Source organism: Musca autumnalis, unplaced genomic scaffold, assembly GCF_047663935.1.
Source record: "Musca autumnalis isolate F117 unplaced genomic scaffold, ASM4766393v1 scaffold_3, whole genome shotgun sequence".
In the NCBI taxonomy this organism is placed as follows: domain Eukaryota; kingdom Metazoa; phylum Arthropoda; class Insecta; order Diptera; family Muscidae; genus Musca; species Musca autumnalis.
This window is the reverse complement of record NW_027411866.1, coordinates 52,711,989-52,729,826: the sequence shown is the minus strand read 5'-3', so window position 1 is coordinate 52,729,826 and position 17,838 is coordinate 52,711,989. Positions and strand designations below refer to the sequence as shown.

The following is a 17,838-nucleotide window of genomic DNA, read 5'->3' as shown; positions in this document are numbered from 1 at the left end:
ATAAACCAATTTAGAGGCATTAAAAATATATTTTTTACTTTGAGAGTTATTGCCAAGAAGCTCCTCCTTGAAATTCAATCATCACTTTTAACTTTATGTTAACCGGAAAGCTATAAATCTGTTCGGTAAATCCAAACTATAACAAAAGAAGACTTATAATAATGGGGGTTAATCCCATGGTCGTTGTTTTAATATTCTATTAAAACAACTTTAATTTATTATTTGGAAAAATTTGCGATGTTTACCAAGGGGTAAGGCAGGAAAGACTATAGTTTCAGATCTCGCCACAGATCTTCATTAGTTCCCTTGTTTCTTGTTTTTCAACAAGAAACTTTTTATACACAAGTGTCAATTGCCCGCTCAGATAGATACGTGTGGAAAGAAACTCTCTGATCTTGAATTTCTTTGGCACTACCTAAACTCGAGCAACTTCACTTGCAAACAAAACCAAATCTTTCCCACTGCTATGCGTTCGTTGATTCTCAGCGAAAAACACATACATAACTAATTTGTTGGTATTGCATACTATAGCAATAAACAAAATTTCGACGGTACCCGGTCTCACAATTAGGAGGGTTGGCATTTTTTCATTTGGGTTGACGACTTCTACTTTGTTTTTCAAAATAGTTAGTTGTCGTTGTTTTTATATTTTATATATTTGCCAATCATAATTAATTTCGATAATTACTGTCATTTGTTAGAGATGGGACATATTTTATTTGTTGAGCATTTTATTAAAAATGCTTATTCGCCTATTATTTATTGACCGTGATGTAAACGTAGCTATATACATATCGACATAACTATTGTGATTGAGGTGACAAAATTCCTTTTTAGAGCAATTTATCACAAATTCCCTTTTGGAGCAAGAACGCTGCTCTTACAATATTCAAATAATTTTGACATTTCCATTTAACGAATATAGCGGGCGAGATCCTCAATTTAATAATGAATTAAAAAGTGATTAGGGCACAATACATGTACGTGGATGTTTTTAAACAATAAAATTAAATGACTATAGTCTACTTGGTTTAGTTTACTAAAGAAGAAAAGATGGAGGAAAAATATGGTGAGTTATTGAACTGTCTTTAAATGACCTCCCGTTCCTTTAACACTTCCCTTTGTGATCTACAGGTGTCGGTGGCATGAATTTTCCAACTTTAACCAATATAATGAATGAACTTCAGGCGGAATTTGAGGTATATAAATTCACAGTGTATCGATGTGCGGCAAAATTTGTTAAATTGCAGAAAATTTTATTCAGTATGTGGTAAATAAGTAAAAAATGTTGGACATAATAAAAAATATATATTTGGTTCTAGCTAATATACCATATAAATTGGTGTTGGCTGTAATGGATCGACATGGATTACAACATGACGATGTGAACCTAATGGTGCCACCATTTCAGCTGACATCATTGATACACGATATTTTCTTTGCTTGTGAAAAATTGGGACATTTTACAAAAGTGTCTTCATACTCTTTGGAATCTGCAACTGCAGTTTTATCGAATTTCTTCTGGAATATATTTGACCCGTAAGTAAGATTGAATGATTAATTGGCATAAAACTATTTTACTTTCCTTCATAACAGGCATCGACGACATTCCATATCACTACTTGAAATTAAGATTACATTCCTTTTGTTATGCAAACTTTACGCATCAGATCAAATGGTTATGGAGTTTTACAACCTAGTAAAAAATTACAAAACAAAATGCGTTTCTAAACTTAATTTTGAGTATATGTTAAGTATTTTAGCTAAGATATTTTCATATCTTGGAGAAGGAGCAGCCTATGGTGCACAAAATATTTCTTTGGTTTTGGATCAGTGTTATGCAAGGGTAAAATACTTGTTATTTATATAGTTTTTCATACCAATGTAGATTTTGGAAGAGTAATCTTTTATTCATTATACTAGTGTCACAACCTATCTGGGCTAACAGACTATCAATTTCTTTGCCTGTGGACGACGACACAAACACGATTCCTGATCTATGCTAATCTTATTGCTCTCATTAAGCGAATCGAAGATACCGAAAGACTTATACATCTTAACACCTGTGCATCGTGTAGTTTAGAGAAAATAACCGGAATACGATTTAAATGCCAGACGTGTAAGGATTTATCACTGTGTCTGAAATGTTTTGCCACTGGCTTTACAAATCATAAACATGGAATTGGTCATCGCATGTATGAAGTTTTTACAGAAGTAAGTTCTCCTATAGTTATTTCAATAGATATTACAAATTTATTATTATTCCCATTCCAATAGGATATACCACCGAAAAAGTTTTCATACTATTTGTCAAAATTGTGTACTGGAGCATTTTGCACAGCGAAAAAGTCCAATGAAGAAAGCAAAGGTTTTGCGAATGAAACGATGACACAGAACGACACAGAACTTGTAACCATAGCCACAAATAGATCATCAAATACATCGACAATTAGTATTAAGGCGTCTAAAGCTAAACCAATTTCAGTGCAAAAATCTGATATTGGAACAGATGAGAAGGCAAATATGCATGTTGATCAAACACAAAAGTCAGATGTTGATGGTATGAAATTAATGTTTGTTGTCTTCTTACCGTTAAATTCTAAAATATATCTATGATATCGTTTTCAGCCTCCATTGCTTGTCTTACTACAACCGCATCCACAGCTGTAAATGTTTCAGAAAAATTGCAAAATATAATTGATAAACTTATGAATCAAAATGAGTAAGTACAACAAATTGAATTTATAATTATATTGTCCCTGAAATGAGTCGAGCATGGTACAGTAAAATTTCCAATTGTATTGGAGTTGAGGGTACAATCGGGCATGCTCTGAACTTCACCGTGCATCCATTTCACATTACACATTCACTTCACCTGTGAAAGTAATTGCGTTTCTGTATTTCACGTGAAAAGAGATTTCATATTTCACGAAAGAACTTTGGAAAACTTTATTGGAGTACAAACTTTATCATTATCAATGGAAAAAGTATCAGTCTGTGTTGGCGCATCAACAAATACACATGCGTGTGTGGGCATGTACGCTTTGTTCGTTTGATTGTTTACGAAACAGACGAACGAACTTCTACAAGAGCAACAACATGTTGAATTTGGTACTTTAAGAAAAATACATTTTTAAATCATATTTTGTTAACCCAGATATGCCCAATGTACTATATATAGGACACAAAAAAATTCTTGTTTTCATGACATGTCAGCTTTGTCAAAGTAACGTTTTTATTTCTGACCTCAAGAATATAGCTAGAAATACATCTGGGCACCATTTCGGAGGGGCCCAGTACAAAAAAATTTAATTTTTGTGAGACAAATATAGACATTTGTAAAAAAACACATTAAATTTTAGTCTTATGCAGTTTTGGTAGAAAATTTCAATTAGTTTCTTTAAAAAATAAGGATTCACTCAGCTCTCGCCATCAATATTACAGTGTGAGGAATACACCTCAACTAGGTGGAAAGTGTGTTGCAGAACAGCTTTCGGTGTGTTCGATACACGTGAGGTGCAGAGGTGAATGCCAGAACATGCCCGAATAATTGTTTTAAACAATAGTGTAGTATTTAGCACGCGTAGTATTTGCACACAGAACAAAAGTAAAAACAATAATAAGAAACTTTCACTTCTAATTCATCCTAATATCTAATTATAACATCTTTTTTGCAAGAGTTCGATATTTTATCAATTTTGCTAAAGAGATTAACTGTAATATTCCACAAATATAACAAACACCTCACCAACATTTATGTAATTGCAGAAAAGTAGAAATCCAGCTTAAAAATATTGACACATCAACGGCAGATGAAATTTCAGTCTTCTTAAGGAAACATCAACAATTTCTAAATGATATTATATCGGAAATGAGAAACTTTTCGGTAAGCCTTGAGTGAGTAGACATCTGATTTTGCATATTTTTCTGATATTTTTTATTTATTTTATATATCGATGCCTAACTTCCTCAAACTCGTATCGTAAAAAATAAAATTTTTGAGGAGAGATAAAATGACCCTTTTTGGATAGATCGAGGTTTTAGAAAATGTTTAAATGCAATTATTAGGGAATTAGATGTATGTACCCAACTTTCTAATAATTGCGTTTTAACTTTTTCCAAAACACCCACAAAGTATCCAAAAATTATAGTTTTTTATCTTTATATTTTAAGATACGAGGTGGTGGAAGTAATGCATCGCACATTTGCAAATAATATAATAAAATACATGTATACCAGAATTGTTCTTTTTAAAATTTTTGAAAAATACGCAAAATCCGATGTCTACCTATGAGTGTGGATTAATAAAATGAAGCTTCCAAAAGTCAATACCAAAGTTTTTAATTTACAGCAAAACTCATCGGAAACCATTAAAACATTTCCAACTTCAAGTACACCAAATCGTTGGGGTTACATTGCAAAAAGTCCAAATATGGATAATGTAAGCGCAGTTGTGAATGTCCCAGCAATAAGTGGAGCGAATCCAACGATTGGCTACATATCTAAAGATAATTTAACACATTCAAGTAAGTATAACGTATATTTACATAATTTTCCCATTTAAAAAGAGTCTATTTTCAATTTAATTTTTTAGTTAATGGAGCAGATATCAACCGCACATACCTAGATGCTAATAAATCCGACTACTCTATAAATGATTTGAGTTCATGGTTCAATCAAAGGCGATTCTCATCACTACCTCCTATTTCACTTAGTTCGAATCAGCAAACACTTTCTGTTCTAGCCGAAGTGCCCTCACAAGACGAACTCAATTATTATGGCGTTACTGCACGTGAAACGGAAATGACAAACTTTAAACTTTTATTAAATAAAGTAAAAGAAATTGTTGATGATTCCCACAGTGACAATACGGATTTATCCGAAGCAACCCAAAACTTAGAGAACGTATTGGATTCAATAATAAACACGGCAGAATGTCGCAGAATAATCTTGAGCTAAATTATAAATTGAATTCATGTAATAATAATGTCTAGCATAAGAAAACTTGCAATGTATGAAATACTCCAAGTTGTATTAAACTGTATTGTGGCCTTTTCAATCAATTAACTATTTTTATGTTATTTCCAATGAATATGAAGGGTCACACATCATTAAGTGTCGTCACTGGAGTCGTGGAATGTTTATTTAAATACGCTATCGTCCGAGACTAGGGCTTGTCCATATCTAGTTAAGGTAATAGTAGTGCGAACCCACACAACAATTTTAGTTCACAGGATAATATAACGAATACTCATTATTTTACATTACACTTAAGGCGGCCATCAGACCATCTGCTTTTTCATATGTATGTTGTCACTTTGGGTATACTAATATACAGAACAGCTGATTCATACATGTGAAAAAGCAGATGGTCTGATGGCGGCCTAAGGGGCAAACCTATCGAGCATGTTCTGGCATTCACCTCTGCACCTCACGTGTATCGAATACACCTAAAGCTGTTCTGCAACAAACTTTACACCAGAAATCGGCACACAAAAACAACAATTTTGGTGATGGCTTTAACCTCCGTTAACTAACGCCTAAGGAAGTGGGCCAAGAGTGATACTCTTAACTTAACTGCGGAAAAAATCAACAATTTGAGCAAACACTGTTGTTAGTGCATGGTTTTTCAATTAATGAGTGGAGACAGAAGCTTTCTTTGCTTGCTTGCGAGTAAAGGGCTGCGGAATGTTGCTTTACACCACAGCTGAGCAAAATCGAGAGAGAGTCAAATTTGAGGGAGAATTAATATTTAATTTTTCTTGATTTTTCATTACTTTTTTCAACATTTTTTAAACATTAATGTTGTCTAAAATCGTCCACAATGCAAATTATTAAAAAATATAAATAAAAAATTGCATAAACTTTTGTTTATGGTTCACAAAAAAAACTAAGAGTACGTTTTCACAATTTGCCTGTGTGCTACACAGGCGTGCTCACCCCTACTTTACACCTAGTTGGGGTTTATTCCACACACTGTAATTTTGATGGCGAGAGCTTAGTGAATGCTTATTTTTTAAAGAAACTAATTGAAAATTTCTACAAAAACTGCATAGGACTACAATTTAATGTGTTTTCTATTAGCATTTAAAAAAAATATTTAATTTTCTTAACAAAATATGATTAAAAAATTTATTTTTTATTTTATTTATTTATTTTATTTATTTGCTTTGCAATTGAAGCCAATTTTGAGGCCAATTTATATAATTACAAAGAATCCACCTAAATATCATAGCTACTCTAAAAACAATTTCATATATATAATTCATCTTAAATCTAGAAATTGGAGATCTAATTATTTTGGTTACAATTATATTCTTTAATTTTTTTTTTTTTTAATTCTTCATTACGTCGTAGCTACTCCAATTTTAAAGCAACAGATTAATAATAAGTATATCGTATAAGTTATTATGGTTTTTCTTAACCCTTTCGGTGCTTCTTTTTTGTTTTTGATCTGAAAAATATATTTTTCCAATTTTATATATACTTAAGCCCACTATATGAATAATCAAAACTAATTTTTTAACGTTTTGTTTGGAAAAGTGTTTTTTGGACACTATGCCATATGGCATAGAATGTATTTAAAGGAAAAAAAAAAAAAACAAAACTAAAATAATCAAGTTTTTCATTAAATTTCATCTTATAGAAGACCAGGAGGCCTTATAGAAGAGGAAGAGGTCTTCTTATAGAAGAGCAGGACGTCTTCTCATAAAAGAGCAGAAGGTCCTCTCATAGAAGGACAGGATGTCTTCTCCTGGAAGAGCAAAAGGTCGTCTCATAGAAGGACAGGATGTTTTCACATAGAAGAGTAGGACGTTTGCATATAGAAGGGCAGAGGGTCTTCTTATAGAAGACCAGGATGTCTTCTTATAGTAGAGCAAGAGGTCTTCTTATAGAAGAGCAGGAGGTCCTCTCAATGAAGAGCAGGAGGTCCTCTTCTTGAAGAGCAGGACGTCTTTTCATAGAAGAGCAGGACGTTTGCATATAGAAGGGCAGGAGGTCTTCTTATACAAGAGCAGGAGGTCTGCTCATAGAAGAGCAGGACGTCTTCTCGTAGAAGAGAAGGACGTTTACATATAGAAGGACAGGAGGTATTCTTATAGAAGAGAAGGAGGTCTTCTTATATAAGAGCAGGAGGTCTGCTCATAGAAGAGCAGGACGTCTTCTCACAGAAGAGCAGGAGACCTTCTTATAAAAAACCAGATGATCTTCTCTCAGAAGAACAGGGGCCTTCTTATAGAAAAGCATAAGATCTTCTCATTGAAGACCAGGAGGTCTACTTATAGAAGACATGAAGGTTTGTCATAGAATATCTGGAGGTCTACTATTAGAAGATTTGGGGGTCTTCACATAGAAGGTCTTCTTATAGAATATCTGGAGGTCTTATAGAACACCTGAATGTCATTCTATAGAAGAGCTGGAGGTCAGCTTGTAGAAGACGTGGGGCCATCTTATATAATATCTGGAGGAGTTATTTTAGAAAATCTGCATGAGTTGTTATACATCATCTGGAGGTTTCCTTATAGAAGACCTGGAAGTCTTCGTATAGAAGACCTGGAAGTCTTCGTATAGAAGACCTGGAAGTCTTCGTATAGAAGACCTGGAGGTCTACTTATACAAGATCTGGAGTTCTTCTAATAGAAGACCTGGAGGTCTATTTATACAAGATCTGGAGGTCTTCTTATAGAAGATCTAGGGGTTTTACGATAGAAGATCTGGGAGTCAAACAAAGTAAAACATTTCCGTTGGGAAAAATCTATGCCATATGGCATAGTAAGAAATATAAAAAATCTGGCAGCTCCATTGAACTATATTTAGGATCTTTTTTTCGTTTTAATTATTAAGGAAATGATTACTGAATTAAATACAAAAAGTTAACAAAAAAAATATTTTTGTTAATAAAATATATAAAATTATAAGATGGCATTTTCATGCAAATTTTAAAGCGAACGAGGAGCGCTTGCTCTTTAAGACATAACAATGTATAGGGTCCACCAATCAAAAATTTTTGTCGAATTATTTTTAGATAACACTTCAGGGACAAATACAAAAGGGTTAAAGTACCAAATTCAACATGTACGCGCTCTTGTAGAAGATCGTTTCTTTGTTTACGTCTGTTTCGTAAACAATCTAAAGAACAAAGCGTACATACCCACACACACATGTGTATTCGTTGATGCGCCAACAATAGCTGTGTCTGGTTACCCTAAAATTTGTAACAATTTGTACCAATTGTTGCTGGAAGTCGTCTGTTAACACAAAAAACCAGCAAAAGAGAGCGATTCGAGAGAGACATTTTGACAGTTCTTTCACTGAGAGCTTGCAAATTCTTGCTGGACAAATTTCTTCTAGCAAGCACTTGCAAGCTCTTCTTCTTCCTGAAAACATTCAATCAGCTGTTTTTAGTTTTTTGTTGATTTATGTTTGTGAACATTAAAAACAATTTTATTGTGGAAATAACATAGTCTAATTGTATTGTTTTATGGAGAACAAATTTGTAAAGTGGAAAAATACTTTTTTGTTCCATTTTCGTTTTTATTTTTAATAAAATACAACGTGTTTGCTTCCTTTGTTGGCGGACAAATTGTTCTGTTTTGGCAAGTCAGCTGATTGCTTGCTGGTTTTTGCTGGGAAGGTGTCTGTTTACTTTTTAAAATTTTCTAGCAAAAGAGAATAAAAACCCCTTACTCTCTGAGAAAGTTCTTGCTGGACAATTCTTGCTGGGAAAGTAACCAGACAGACTTAATGTGTACAAATGCAAAAGAGCTTAAGGCCTGCGTACATAAGCTGCCTTGCCTGATAGCCTTGCTTTTCTGCTTCATTTCTGACATAATAAAAATAAAAGAATAAAGAAGGCCGAGCAAATTTCGAACTGGGTTGCCCTTTTCTTTTTTATTCTTTTATCAGAAGCAAGCAAAGTAAGCAGGCGAGACAGCTTATGTACGCAGGCCTTAAGTCGATTGCAAGAAGTTACTGGACTTGTACAAATTTCATGGTAGAACAAATATAAGGTAAAGTTAATACTACAACAAATACAACTCGAACAACAACCACAAAGGAATTTGTTTTTGTTTGTAACTTTACTGCCAGTTGTATTTGTAAATAAAACAAGGAAATGCCTATAAATTATTGGAATTTAAAAAACTAATAATTTTTCACATTTGGTTGAATATTTTGGAAAACATGAATGAAAATTCGTTACATTTTCAATTTTTATGTTTCCACATCATTCCACTAAATGCATAAATTCTCGCAGAAAGTAGAATTCTTGCAGAAAACTTTGGGGTCGCTGGAAATTCATAGAAAAAGGAGAAGATGTTTCAATGTTTTGTTTTTGAAATCAAAGAAGCACATGTTTATTAGGGCTTTATTTTTTAAATTTTAACAAAATACCTCACATATTAACAAACGGTGTTTCGCCTCTACAAGCGGCGATTTACTGCGCAGCTTGTCGTTCGAACTTGGAGGAGGTTACATATCATTGATATGAAGAAGTCTTTGTGGGAAATGGTTTTTTCCGAATGATATATGGTAATATTCAAAAAAGTTTTACAATCGTTGAAGTTGAGGTTCACCATTTAATAAGTCGCGAACTGTTGATATGTTTTATAAAATATGGATACATTTATATTAATTGAAGTGTTTTAGCCAAGATCTCATAATATGGACCATAACAATTAATTTTCGTGGAAGCTGCGTTGGTGGTAATATAAAAAAATGGGAAAAATGTGTTGAAGTAATCAAGTTTTTTTGTGTTATTTCTTGATTTCTGGCCAAACCACGCAAAATTCAAACCTGTGCTCAAAGAAAGAACTAAAGAATACCCATTGGGAAACATGGTTCTAGTGCATGACTTTTCGATATATACACTACATCCCACTAAAATCGATGCTGACATTTTGAAGTTTTGATTTCAGTGTTTTTCGAATTTTTCTTATAATTATATGGTGCAACTGGATAATATTGATATATTCGATGTATATCTCATGAGTGTGCTCCCTACAGCTTCCTAGTAATAGGAGCCCAAAGGCCAAAATTTGGTGCATAAATTTTCTGAAAAAACCAATTTTTTGGCTTTAAAATTTACAACTGTCGTACAGGTACCCCTGAACCCCGCGTGATTTTAGTTTTTTTACGTGCCGGATCTAATAAGACCTTTCGCGTTCGAATCCATCCACTAAAACGCCGGATATATATACCTTGAAAGTAGGAAATTCTGCAAAAATATATTTTGACAATTCCGCGAATTGAACCGCGATTTTCTTTGATTATTTTTACATAAATGTAATCCTTTATACGCGATTATAATATTTGCCAAAAAGAGGTGTCACAAATTACAAAGATTCGGGAGTAATATCCCTATTTATCCCAAAATAGAATGTGGTGGCACATCCGCAGTTCTTGACGAATCTGTCTAAAATAATTTATATTGACGTATTTTTAATAGGCGGCCATTTAAATCGGATGCACCTTATAATCATATGCACATCGCGCAATTTTTGCCCACTTGAATGTTTTTTGAATAGTAAGATGCAACTGATGGCACACTTTGGCCGCTGAATGAAACATGGGAAAATCCATGCATATTGATAGACATAGACTCCCTGTATCCGAAAAGCACATGCACCTCAACTGATTTAAACGGATTCGCGAATTACACGCTTTTTAACTTTTGTGTTTTTTCTTTGATTGTGATTTCAATATTACTCTGTACTTCTTATTTCTATTGCTTATCACAGAAAGCAAATATACTTTCATGATGACTAATTACTTTTTTCGTAGAAGTTTAAGCAAAATACTTCAGGATTTGGATGGAAATTTAGCGAAATAATGGAATAACTACCAACATTTATTTTTCAAATTTTTAGTATTTAACCAAAAATATATTTTTGAAATAATTTCCAACAATAAGTTTCCGTTCTTTGTTGTTGCTGTAATATGCAAGTTATAAGCGCGATCTTTATAATTTTGGTCTCACATTTTTCTACGCGTTGTCTAGATTCTGTACGTATTTTTAAATTATTTTTTTTTAGAGATTTTTTGGCCTCTGATTTAGAATAAATAAAATTTATTCCAAGATTTCTTCAATATTTTTTGATTTTCCGCGAAAATAAAAATAAATTTAGCAAATATTTTAGCATCTACGGATAGATATCAAATGCTGCTAACGATTCATATATACATGTTCTTATTACAGCACAATAGGAATTTTTAAATATTTTTTCTTTACAAGAGAGTATAACCGCATATAACTTTTGAGTGCAGCATCCAATTTTGTGAACGCGAACAGATTTGAAACCACGATTTTTTTCTAAACCCATGTACCAAAAATGGCGGATGTGCTCGCCAAAAAAGTTTTTAATTTTTTTCTATGTAATTGTAAAGGAAATTTGAAATTTACCATATATATTTTATTTCTCAAAAAATATATGTCCCTAATGTACATCGAAATAGAAATAAATGTATAAAATGTCATGAAATTTGACACTAGCGTTACAACACAGTTCAGTCAGCTGTGTATTGCTGCTATCTTTTCTTATTCTACCATGTACAAATTTGTACAAATTGTTGAGTAAACGAACACATCTATTTTTTTATTGTTAAGATAAAGTTTGAAGCTGTAAAGGCCTGGGTACATAAGCTGCCTCACCTGCTTGCCTTGTGTGCTTCTGATAAAAGAATAAAAAAGAAAAGGGCAACCCAGTTCGAAATTTGCTCGGCCTTCTTTATTCTTTTATTTTTGTTATGTCAAAAATGAAGCAGGAAAGCAAAGCAATCAGGCGAGGCAGCTTATGTACGCAGGCCTTAATAAAGCTTTCCAAAGTTCTTTCGTGAAATATGAAAGCTCTTTTCACGTGAAATACAGAACATCAATTGCTTTCACAGGTAAAGTGCATGTGTGATGTCAAATGGATACACGGTGAATTCCAGAACATGCCCGTATAACTCTGCGTGTTGCATGTGCGTTCAAAAATACAGAAACAAAATACATGTATTTCAAATTGAAATACCTATAACTCTGCGTGTTGCTCAATTTGAAATACATGTATTTTGTATTTTTGAACGCACACGCAACACGCAGAGTTATAGGTTTGGCCTTAAAAAAAATTGTAGAGACAGTTGGATTACTAAAAGTAAAGGCATTGGAATCAAAAACGTGATGACTTTTTGGTATAAGAGGTAAACGCCGTTTTCAAGTATTTACATATTTATTTTTTTTTTCAATTTTACATTTTCGGGGGACATATCGACGCCTCCAAACAATAGTATGCTAAGTCGACTTAGCATGTTTTCAAGTTCTTTACATTTTTATATTTAACGTCCTTTAACTTAAATTCTGTCAAATTTTGGTAATAATCGGACAATCCGAACAGAAGTTATAAACAAATATTTACTTAGCATAGTACTGAAGGTCAAAGAAATTTCCAAACTTTTAGAGCTTGTCCTGCAAAACTCACTGTTCAGAATTAGCAAACTATTTTTTGGAGGTGTCGAACGTCCTTTAACTTAAATTCTGTCAAATTTTGGTAATGATCGGTCAATCCGAACAGAAGTTATAAATAAATATTGACATAGCATAGTACTGAAGTTCAAAAAAATTTCCACACTTTGAGAGCTTCTCCTGCAAAACTCACTTTTTAGACTTAGCATACTATTATTTGGAGGTGTCGATATTATACCTCTCATGGCAGAAGATTTCCAATGGGAGAATATCTCTTCCCAGAAGTTTTCCAATATCGGCCCATGTTTTGTTATAAACAGTATATAAAGTATTATACAAAAATATGACTACTCCAAAATGTGGACCTAAGAGCATTTCTAACTCGGGGAATCTAAAGTTTTTGAAAAACCCTATTCGATATAAACAGCGCTACAAATGGATAACATGCTTTTTACTTACCAATTCACGCAAATGCAGTTACAAATTTTTCATTCCGCAGCAATGAAATGAAAAACTAAAAAAAAAATGTATCTCTTGTATGTTTCTAATTCCGAAAATAGTAAACGAACATACAGCTTTGGTCAAAAATGGCAATGTTCCAAAAAATTGATCTGCCTTTTATTTGAAATTCATATTTCGTTAAAAATCGTTACGATTCCTTTCCTTATATTTCTAGAACTTATATATAAGAAAAATATAGCAATTAAAAATGTCAAATGTTGAAAACAATTTTACCATATTTTCATATTTCATAATGACTACTACTATCATTATCGAATCGCAAGGTATTGCCCATTTACAAAACCTTATATCGGCCTTTGTTGAAAACATGATGTGCTGAACTGAGTTTCAACAATTCTTCTTTGATAAGGCGGGTAATTTCTCGCTTAGCCTTTTGGACAGCTAATTCACTGCAACTTTCTATTGCCAAATACAATTTACGTTCGCCTTCGGGAGGATTCTTTCCTGGTGGAACATATGTTCCACGCACTGTCAGACCAGCTTCGGAATATTCAGATATTTGTGCCAACGCCTCTTTTGATGTTACCTTCCAACGTGCCTGTTGCGGGAAATCGTTAATTTCAAGTTCTTCTTCATACTTTGTAAAAGAATTCGCTTGATTGGGCAAAAGACCCGCTGCAACACTATCCTCGTCATCTTTAGGTTGATAGTTAAGTTTATTATTGAGTTTGGCAGCCAACTGTTCTACTACGGAACGGGCAGTAATCATTGGCTGTGTAGCACTGGAACCCTTAAGTATGGCTTCGGCTGCAACTTGTGTACAGGCCTTACCGTCAGCACCCAAATTCTTGTTGGTACTAATTTTTGATGCCAATCGTTTGGCTAATTCAAGCTTGTCAGAACCAACAGGATTGGAGCCCACAACATTGTTGCCACCACCAGCAATGACTGTACTGCCAGCCGCAGGAGTACTGGCTACTATGGTAACGGCTGGTGTAGGCACAGATGTATCCTTTACAGTACGTTTTGCTGCAAAAAGCTGCTCTATTTGTTGATCAATATCGTTCTCAATGTCTTCTTCGTCATCTGAATCGGCCAGACCCAATGCTGCCTTTTGTAGCTTCTTGCTTTCCTTAGCCGCATTGGCCTCTTGTTCATCAAATTTAAAACCTTTTCCACTAAAACCACCACCAGTGTGTACTTTCTTGCCTTCAGCTTCCTGGCCTGCTTTATATTCATTCCATAGTTTCTGCAACTCTTCAGGAACGGCAGTTTCCGATTGTTCTAAAGCTCTAATGATATCGCCGGCATAACGACCTTGATCATATGTTAAAAATGTCCATGCGCTACCTTTCTTTCCTGCTCTACCTGTTCGGCCACATCTGAATAATAATGAAAATCGTCAGTATGTTGGATTTGAAATTAAAGTATATAAAATAGAATCATTTAAATGGTAACATACCTGTGAACATAGTCTTCATAATGATTGGGCACATCATAATTTACAACTAAAATCAAATCCTTGACATCTAAACCGCGAGCAGCTACTGAGGTAGCAATTAAAAGACGCACCTTACCAGATTTAAAATCTAATATCGTTGAGTCTCTGTCGAATTGATCGATTCCTCCGTGCAAACTCATACAGGGATATGAGGCCTTCATGAGGTCTCTTAGAAGAATATCGGCATTTTCTTGTTTATCAACAAAGACAATAATGCTACCCTTTTCTTGGTATATGCCCAATAGTTCCAACAGTTTGAAGAATTTGGCATCGTCTTCCATAACGGCTACATGTTGTTCTACATCTTTGCAAACAACGGACCGTCCACCGACTATAACTTCAATTGGTTTCTTAAGAATACGACGTGCTAATGCCTCCATTTGTCTTGGAAAGGTTGCACTAAACATTACAGTTTGTCGATCTGGCCTTACATTATCAATGATACGCATTACCTGAGGTTCAAAACCCATATCAAACATACGATCGGCTTCATCCAATACAATGTATGTAACTCGTCGAAGATTCGTGACTCGACCTGAATTAGCAGCCAACATGTCGATCATGCGTCCTGGGGTACACACAATTATTTCGGCTCCACGTTTCAGTTCGGCGATTTGTTCAAACATGCCTGTACCTCCGTAAACACAAACAACCCGCAAATTTAAGCTCTTGGAAAATTTGCGTATATCCTTGCCGATTTGCATGCACAATTCACGAGTTGGTGCCATTATAATTGATATAGGTCCATCGCCATCTTCCAGTTCCGGCTGATCGAGGATGTGCCTAAACATGGGTAAAATGAATGCTAGCGTTTTGCCACTGCCAGTTTTTGCAATACCTATTAAGTCTCGTCCAGACATAATTGCCGGAATCGCTTGGCACTGGATAGGAGTAGGCTTGTCGAAGCCTAATTTACGTAAAATATCCATTTCCTTTTTGCTGACACCGCACTGCGCCCAAGTCTGCATGAAAATATAAAAAATGGAATTAATAAGAAACACTTACTTGTGCAGAACACTTAAAGTGAATTGAATTCAATATTTATACCTTGATCGGTTTGGGACAACCTTTGCCCTTAACCTGCACTCCCTCCAATTCGGCCCGATACTTTTCTACCTCCTGTTGTGTCATGCGGGCCAATTCGGGCACCTCGACATAAAAGTTTTTACGGAATGGGGCATATTCTACTCCAGAGTGGTCTATTTTGGGTAAATCTTTACGATGCTTATTAGCCAAGCTGGCGGCAGTGTCTTTTATATCTTCCAGTTCTTCTTCGCTGGAATATTCCAAACTATCCATATTCTGTTCTATTAATTCGCCCTTATTTTTATTGACAGTCGATTTCTTTTTGGCCATACCAGTGAGAATAACAACACCCTGTTGTTTTTTTGGCTGGGTAATGATATGATTGACTTGTCGGACTTCTTTGGCAACCTCTTGCATGTAAGCGTCAAGTGGATCGATTTCGTCGGATTCTTCCGCTGCCTTTGTCAATTCTTTAGCAGCAGCCTCCGCTTCTATTTTGGAATATTCTTCCTCCTCTTTGACCTTTTTCATCTGTTCAACTTTTAGTTCTTCTTCCTCCCTCAATGCTTCGATCTTAGCTTTGGCTGCAATAACGATACTCTTCGTTGACTTCAATCTGTCTACCTTTTCATCATCATCGTCATCCTTCGGTTTTTTAATACGATGGAATTTTGAGGGTGGTGAATCAGGTTCTTTACTTAAATCAACAGTAGTAATAGAATTGTCTTCTTCCTCAGACTCGTCTTCCAGACTCCATTTTTTGGAAACAATATTTGTGCTAGGCGGGGGGAGTAACGACTTCAAGTCTTTTTTGTTGGCTTCCAATTCCTTAAGTTTTCTTTCTGCGCGCCAACGTTCAATGCGTTCTCGACGTTTTGTCATTTCAAGTTCAAGGCGCCTTTGTTCCTCTTCTTTATCAATTTCTTCTTCTTCTGGCGAGGAACTGCTAGAATCTTCATTGATGACTATTGTTGTTGGTGCAGCTGTTTTTGCCTGATTTTGCTCTATATCCTTTTCACGCATAAGTTCTCGTTGACGTTCCCTTTCCCTGTCCCTTTCACGTTCACGGTCTCTTTCACGCTCTTTCTCCCTTTCACGTTCTCGTTCCCTATCCAATTGACGTCTATAAGTGATCAGAATTTGGGGTAAATTATTTGCAATTGTTATAAATGAATGAATTTTTTTATGAATTTTTTACTTACAACTTTTCCCGTTCATACTCCTTTATTTTTGATTGGGAAGGAGATTCTCGTCTGCGTTTTTCGTCCCTTCTACGATCAAAATCGCGATGATCACGCTCGTTGCGATCACGTTTTCTGTCATCTCGATTGCGACTGCTTCCACCTCCACCATTACCATTTCGGGATGATCTGTCCTTTGGTGACCTAGATCTACTCCTTGAATATCTACGTTTTCTCTCGCGGTCCCGTTCGCGTTCCCTTTCGTAATCACGATCTCTATCACGTTCTCTGTCCCGGTCCCGATCACGTCTAAAAGAAAATACAAGGTATTATTTATTTTATAATACTAGAGAAGATGTGAATCCAAACAATTTGACAAAAAAGTAATAAGCTTCAATCTATCTGTGTTTCACACCAGGAGAAAAATTTTGATATCCGACCAAAGCCGGTTATTTTCTATTCCAAATATTGTTTGGAAATAATTATGTGAAAATTACTGATTGAGAACCTCCTCATTTCCAGCAAATGTTATCCAAAACGCAAAATGTATTGGTATATTTTAAAGCACATTTCATTAGCGTCCATGCCGTACTTACCCGGAGCTGCTTTTCGACATGCTTTTTTCAGTAATATTCTACTTTGGATTACTATTGCACCAATAATAAAACCGTATTAGATTTGATTAATAATTGTTATTTTTATATTATTAAATACTTTTATTTCAATAGAATGATTACAATTTACAATTTGCAAACGATTATAAAGCAATTACAGATGAAAAGTAGATGAAACGTGTGAAGTGAAACATGGGAAAAAGAGCGGACTAGGTAAAAGTAGGAAATGACCGATAAAGATCAGGAATCAAAACAAAAAGTCTCAAGGGTTCTGTGGATTTAGATTGAAAAATGGGTAGCCAGATGGATCTATAGATCGAAAGTTGGAGGTAGGCAGATGAATCTATAGATCGAAAGGTGTATGTATCCAGCATGGAACAATAATACAGGTACAACGGCCAAAACAGCTGATTATAACACTAGTGCTCTGTTCCTTTACGTGCCTGAGGTTACCATTTTTTACCATTTTTAACCTGTAAAGTGTTCCCTTACTTTTAATAGCATACAATTTACATGAGAGCAGTTTACCACTTTTACCATTTTCTGCCACTGTTACCATTTTTAAAAGTAAAGGAACAGACCATAGTTGTCAAAATAAATTATTCTAAATAA

At 34.6% G+C, this 17,838-nt stretch overlaps 3 protein-coding genes across 3 annotated transcripts in view; 1 reads left to right on the top strand and 2 right to left on the bottom strand.

Moving 5' to 3' along the window:
* Positions 1 to 12,920, bottom strand: part of SMC6 (Structural maintenance of chromosomes 6) — a 67,258-nt gene extending 54,338 nt beyond the window's left edge. Inside the window, exon 1 of the mRNA XM_073976781.1 lies at positions 12,902 to 12,920. The gene's annotated coding sequence lies outside the window, so the exon portion shown is untranslated. The remainder of the gene's footprint in view (positions 1 to 12,901) is intronic.
* dah (discontinuous actin hexagon) lies at positions 892 to 5,063 on the top strand. Its single transcript, XM_073976783.1, has 10 exons — positions 892 to 1,069; positions 1,135 to 1,263; positions 1,323 to 1,539; positions 1,597 to 1,846; positions 1,924 to 2,214; positions 2,278 to 2,560; positions 2,629 to 2,722; positions 3,769 to 3,886; positions 4,352 to 4,526; positions 4,595 to 5,063. Exons 1-10 carry the CDS (start codon positions 1,054 to 1,056, stop codon positions 4,957 to 4,959), a joined length of 1,938 nt encoding a protein of 645 aa, XP_073832884.1. The 5' UTR covers positions 892 to 1,053; the 3' UTR covers positions 4,960 to 5,063.
* Positions 12,921 to 13,018: 98 nt separating the features above from the next.
* Prp5 (pre-mRNA processing factor 5) lies at positions 13,019 to 17,501 on the bottom strand. The gene is made up of 5 exons (XM_073976767.1): positions 17,209 to 17,501; positions 16,634 to 16,921; positions 15,453 to 16,554; positions 14,367 to 15,367; positions 13,019 to 14,286 (listed from the first exon to the last, which is right to left on the bottom strand). Exons 1-5 carry the CDS (start codon positions 17,226 to 17,228, stop codon positions 13,239 to 13,241), a joined length of 3,459 nt encoding a protein of 1,152 aa, XP_073832868.1. The 5' UTR covers positions 17,229 to 17,501; the 3' UTR covers positions 13,019 to 13,238.
* Between the last annotated feature and the right edge of the window lie 337 nt (positions 17,502 to 17,838).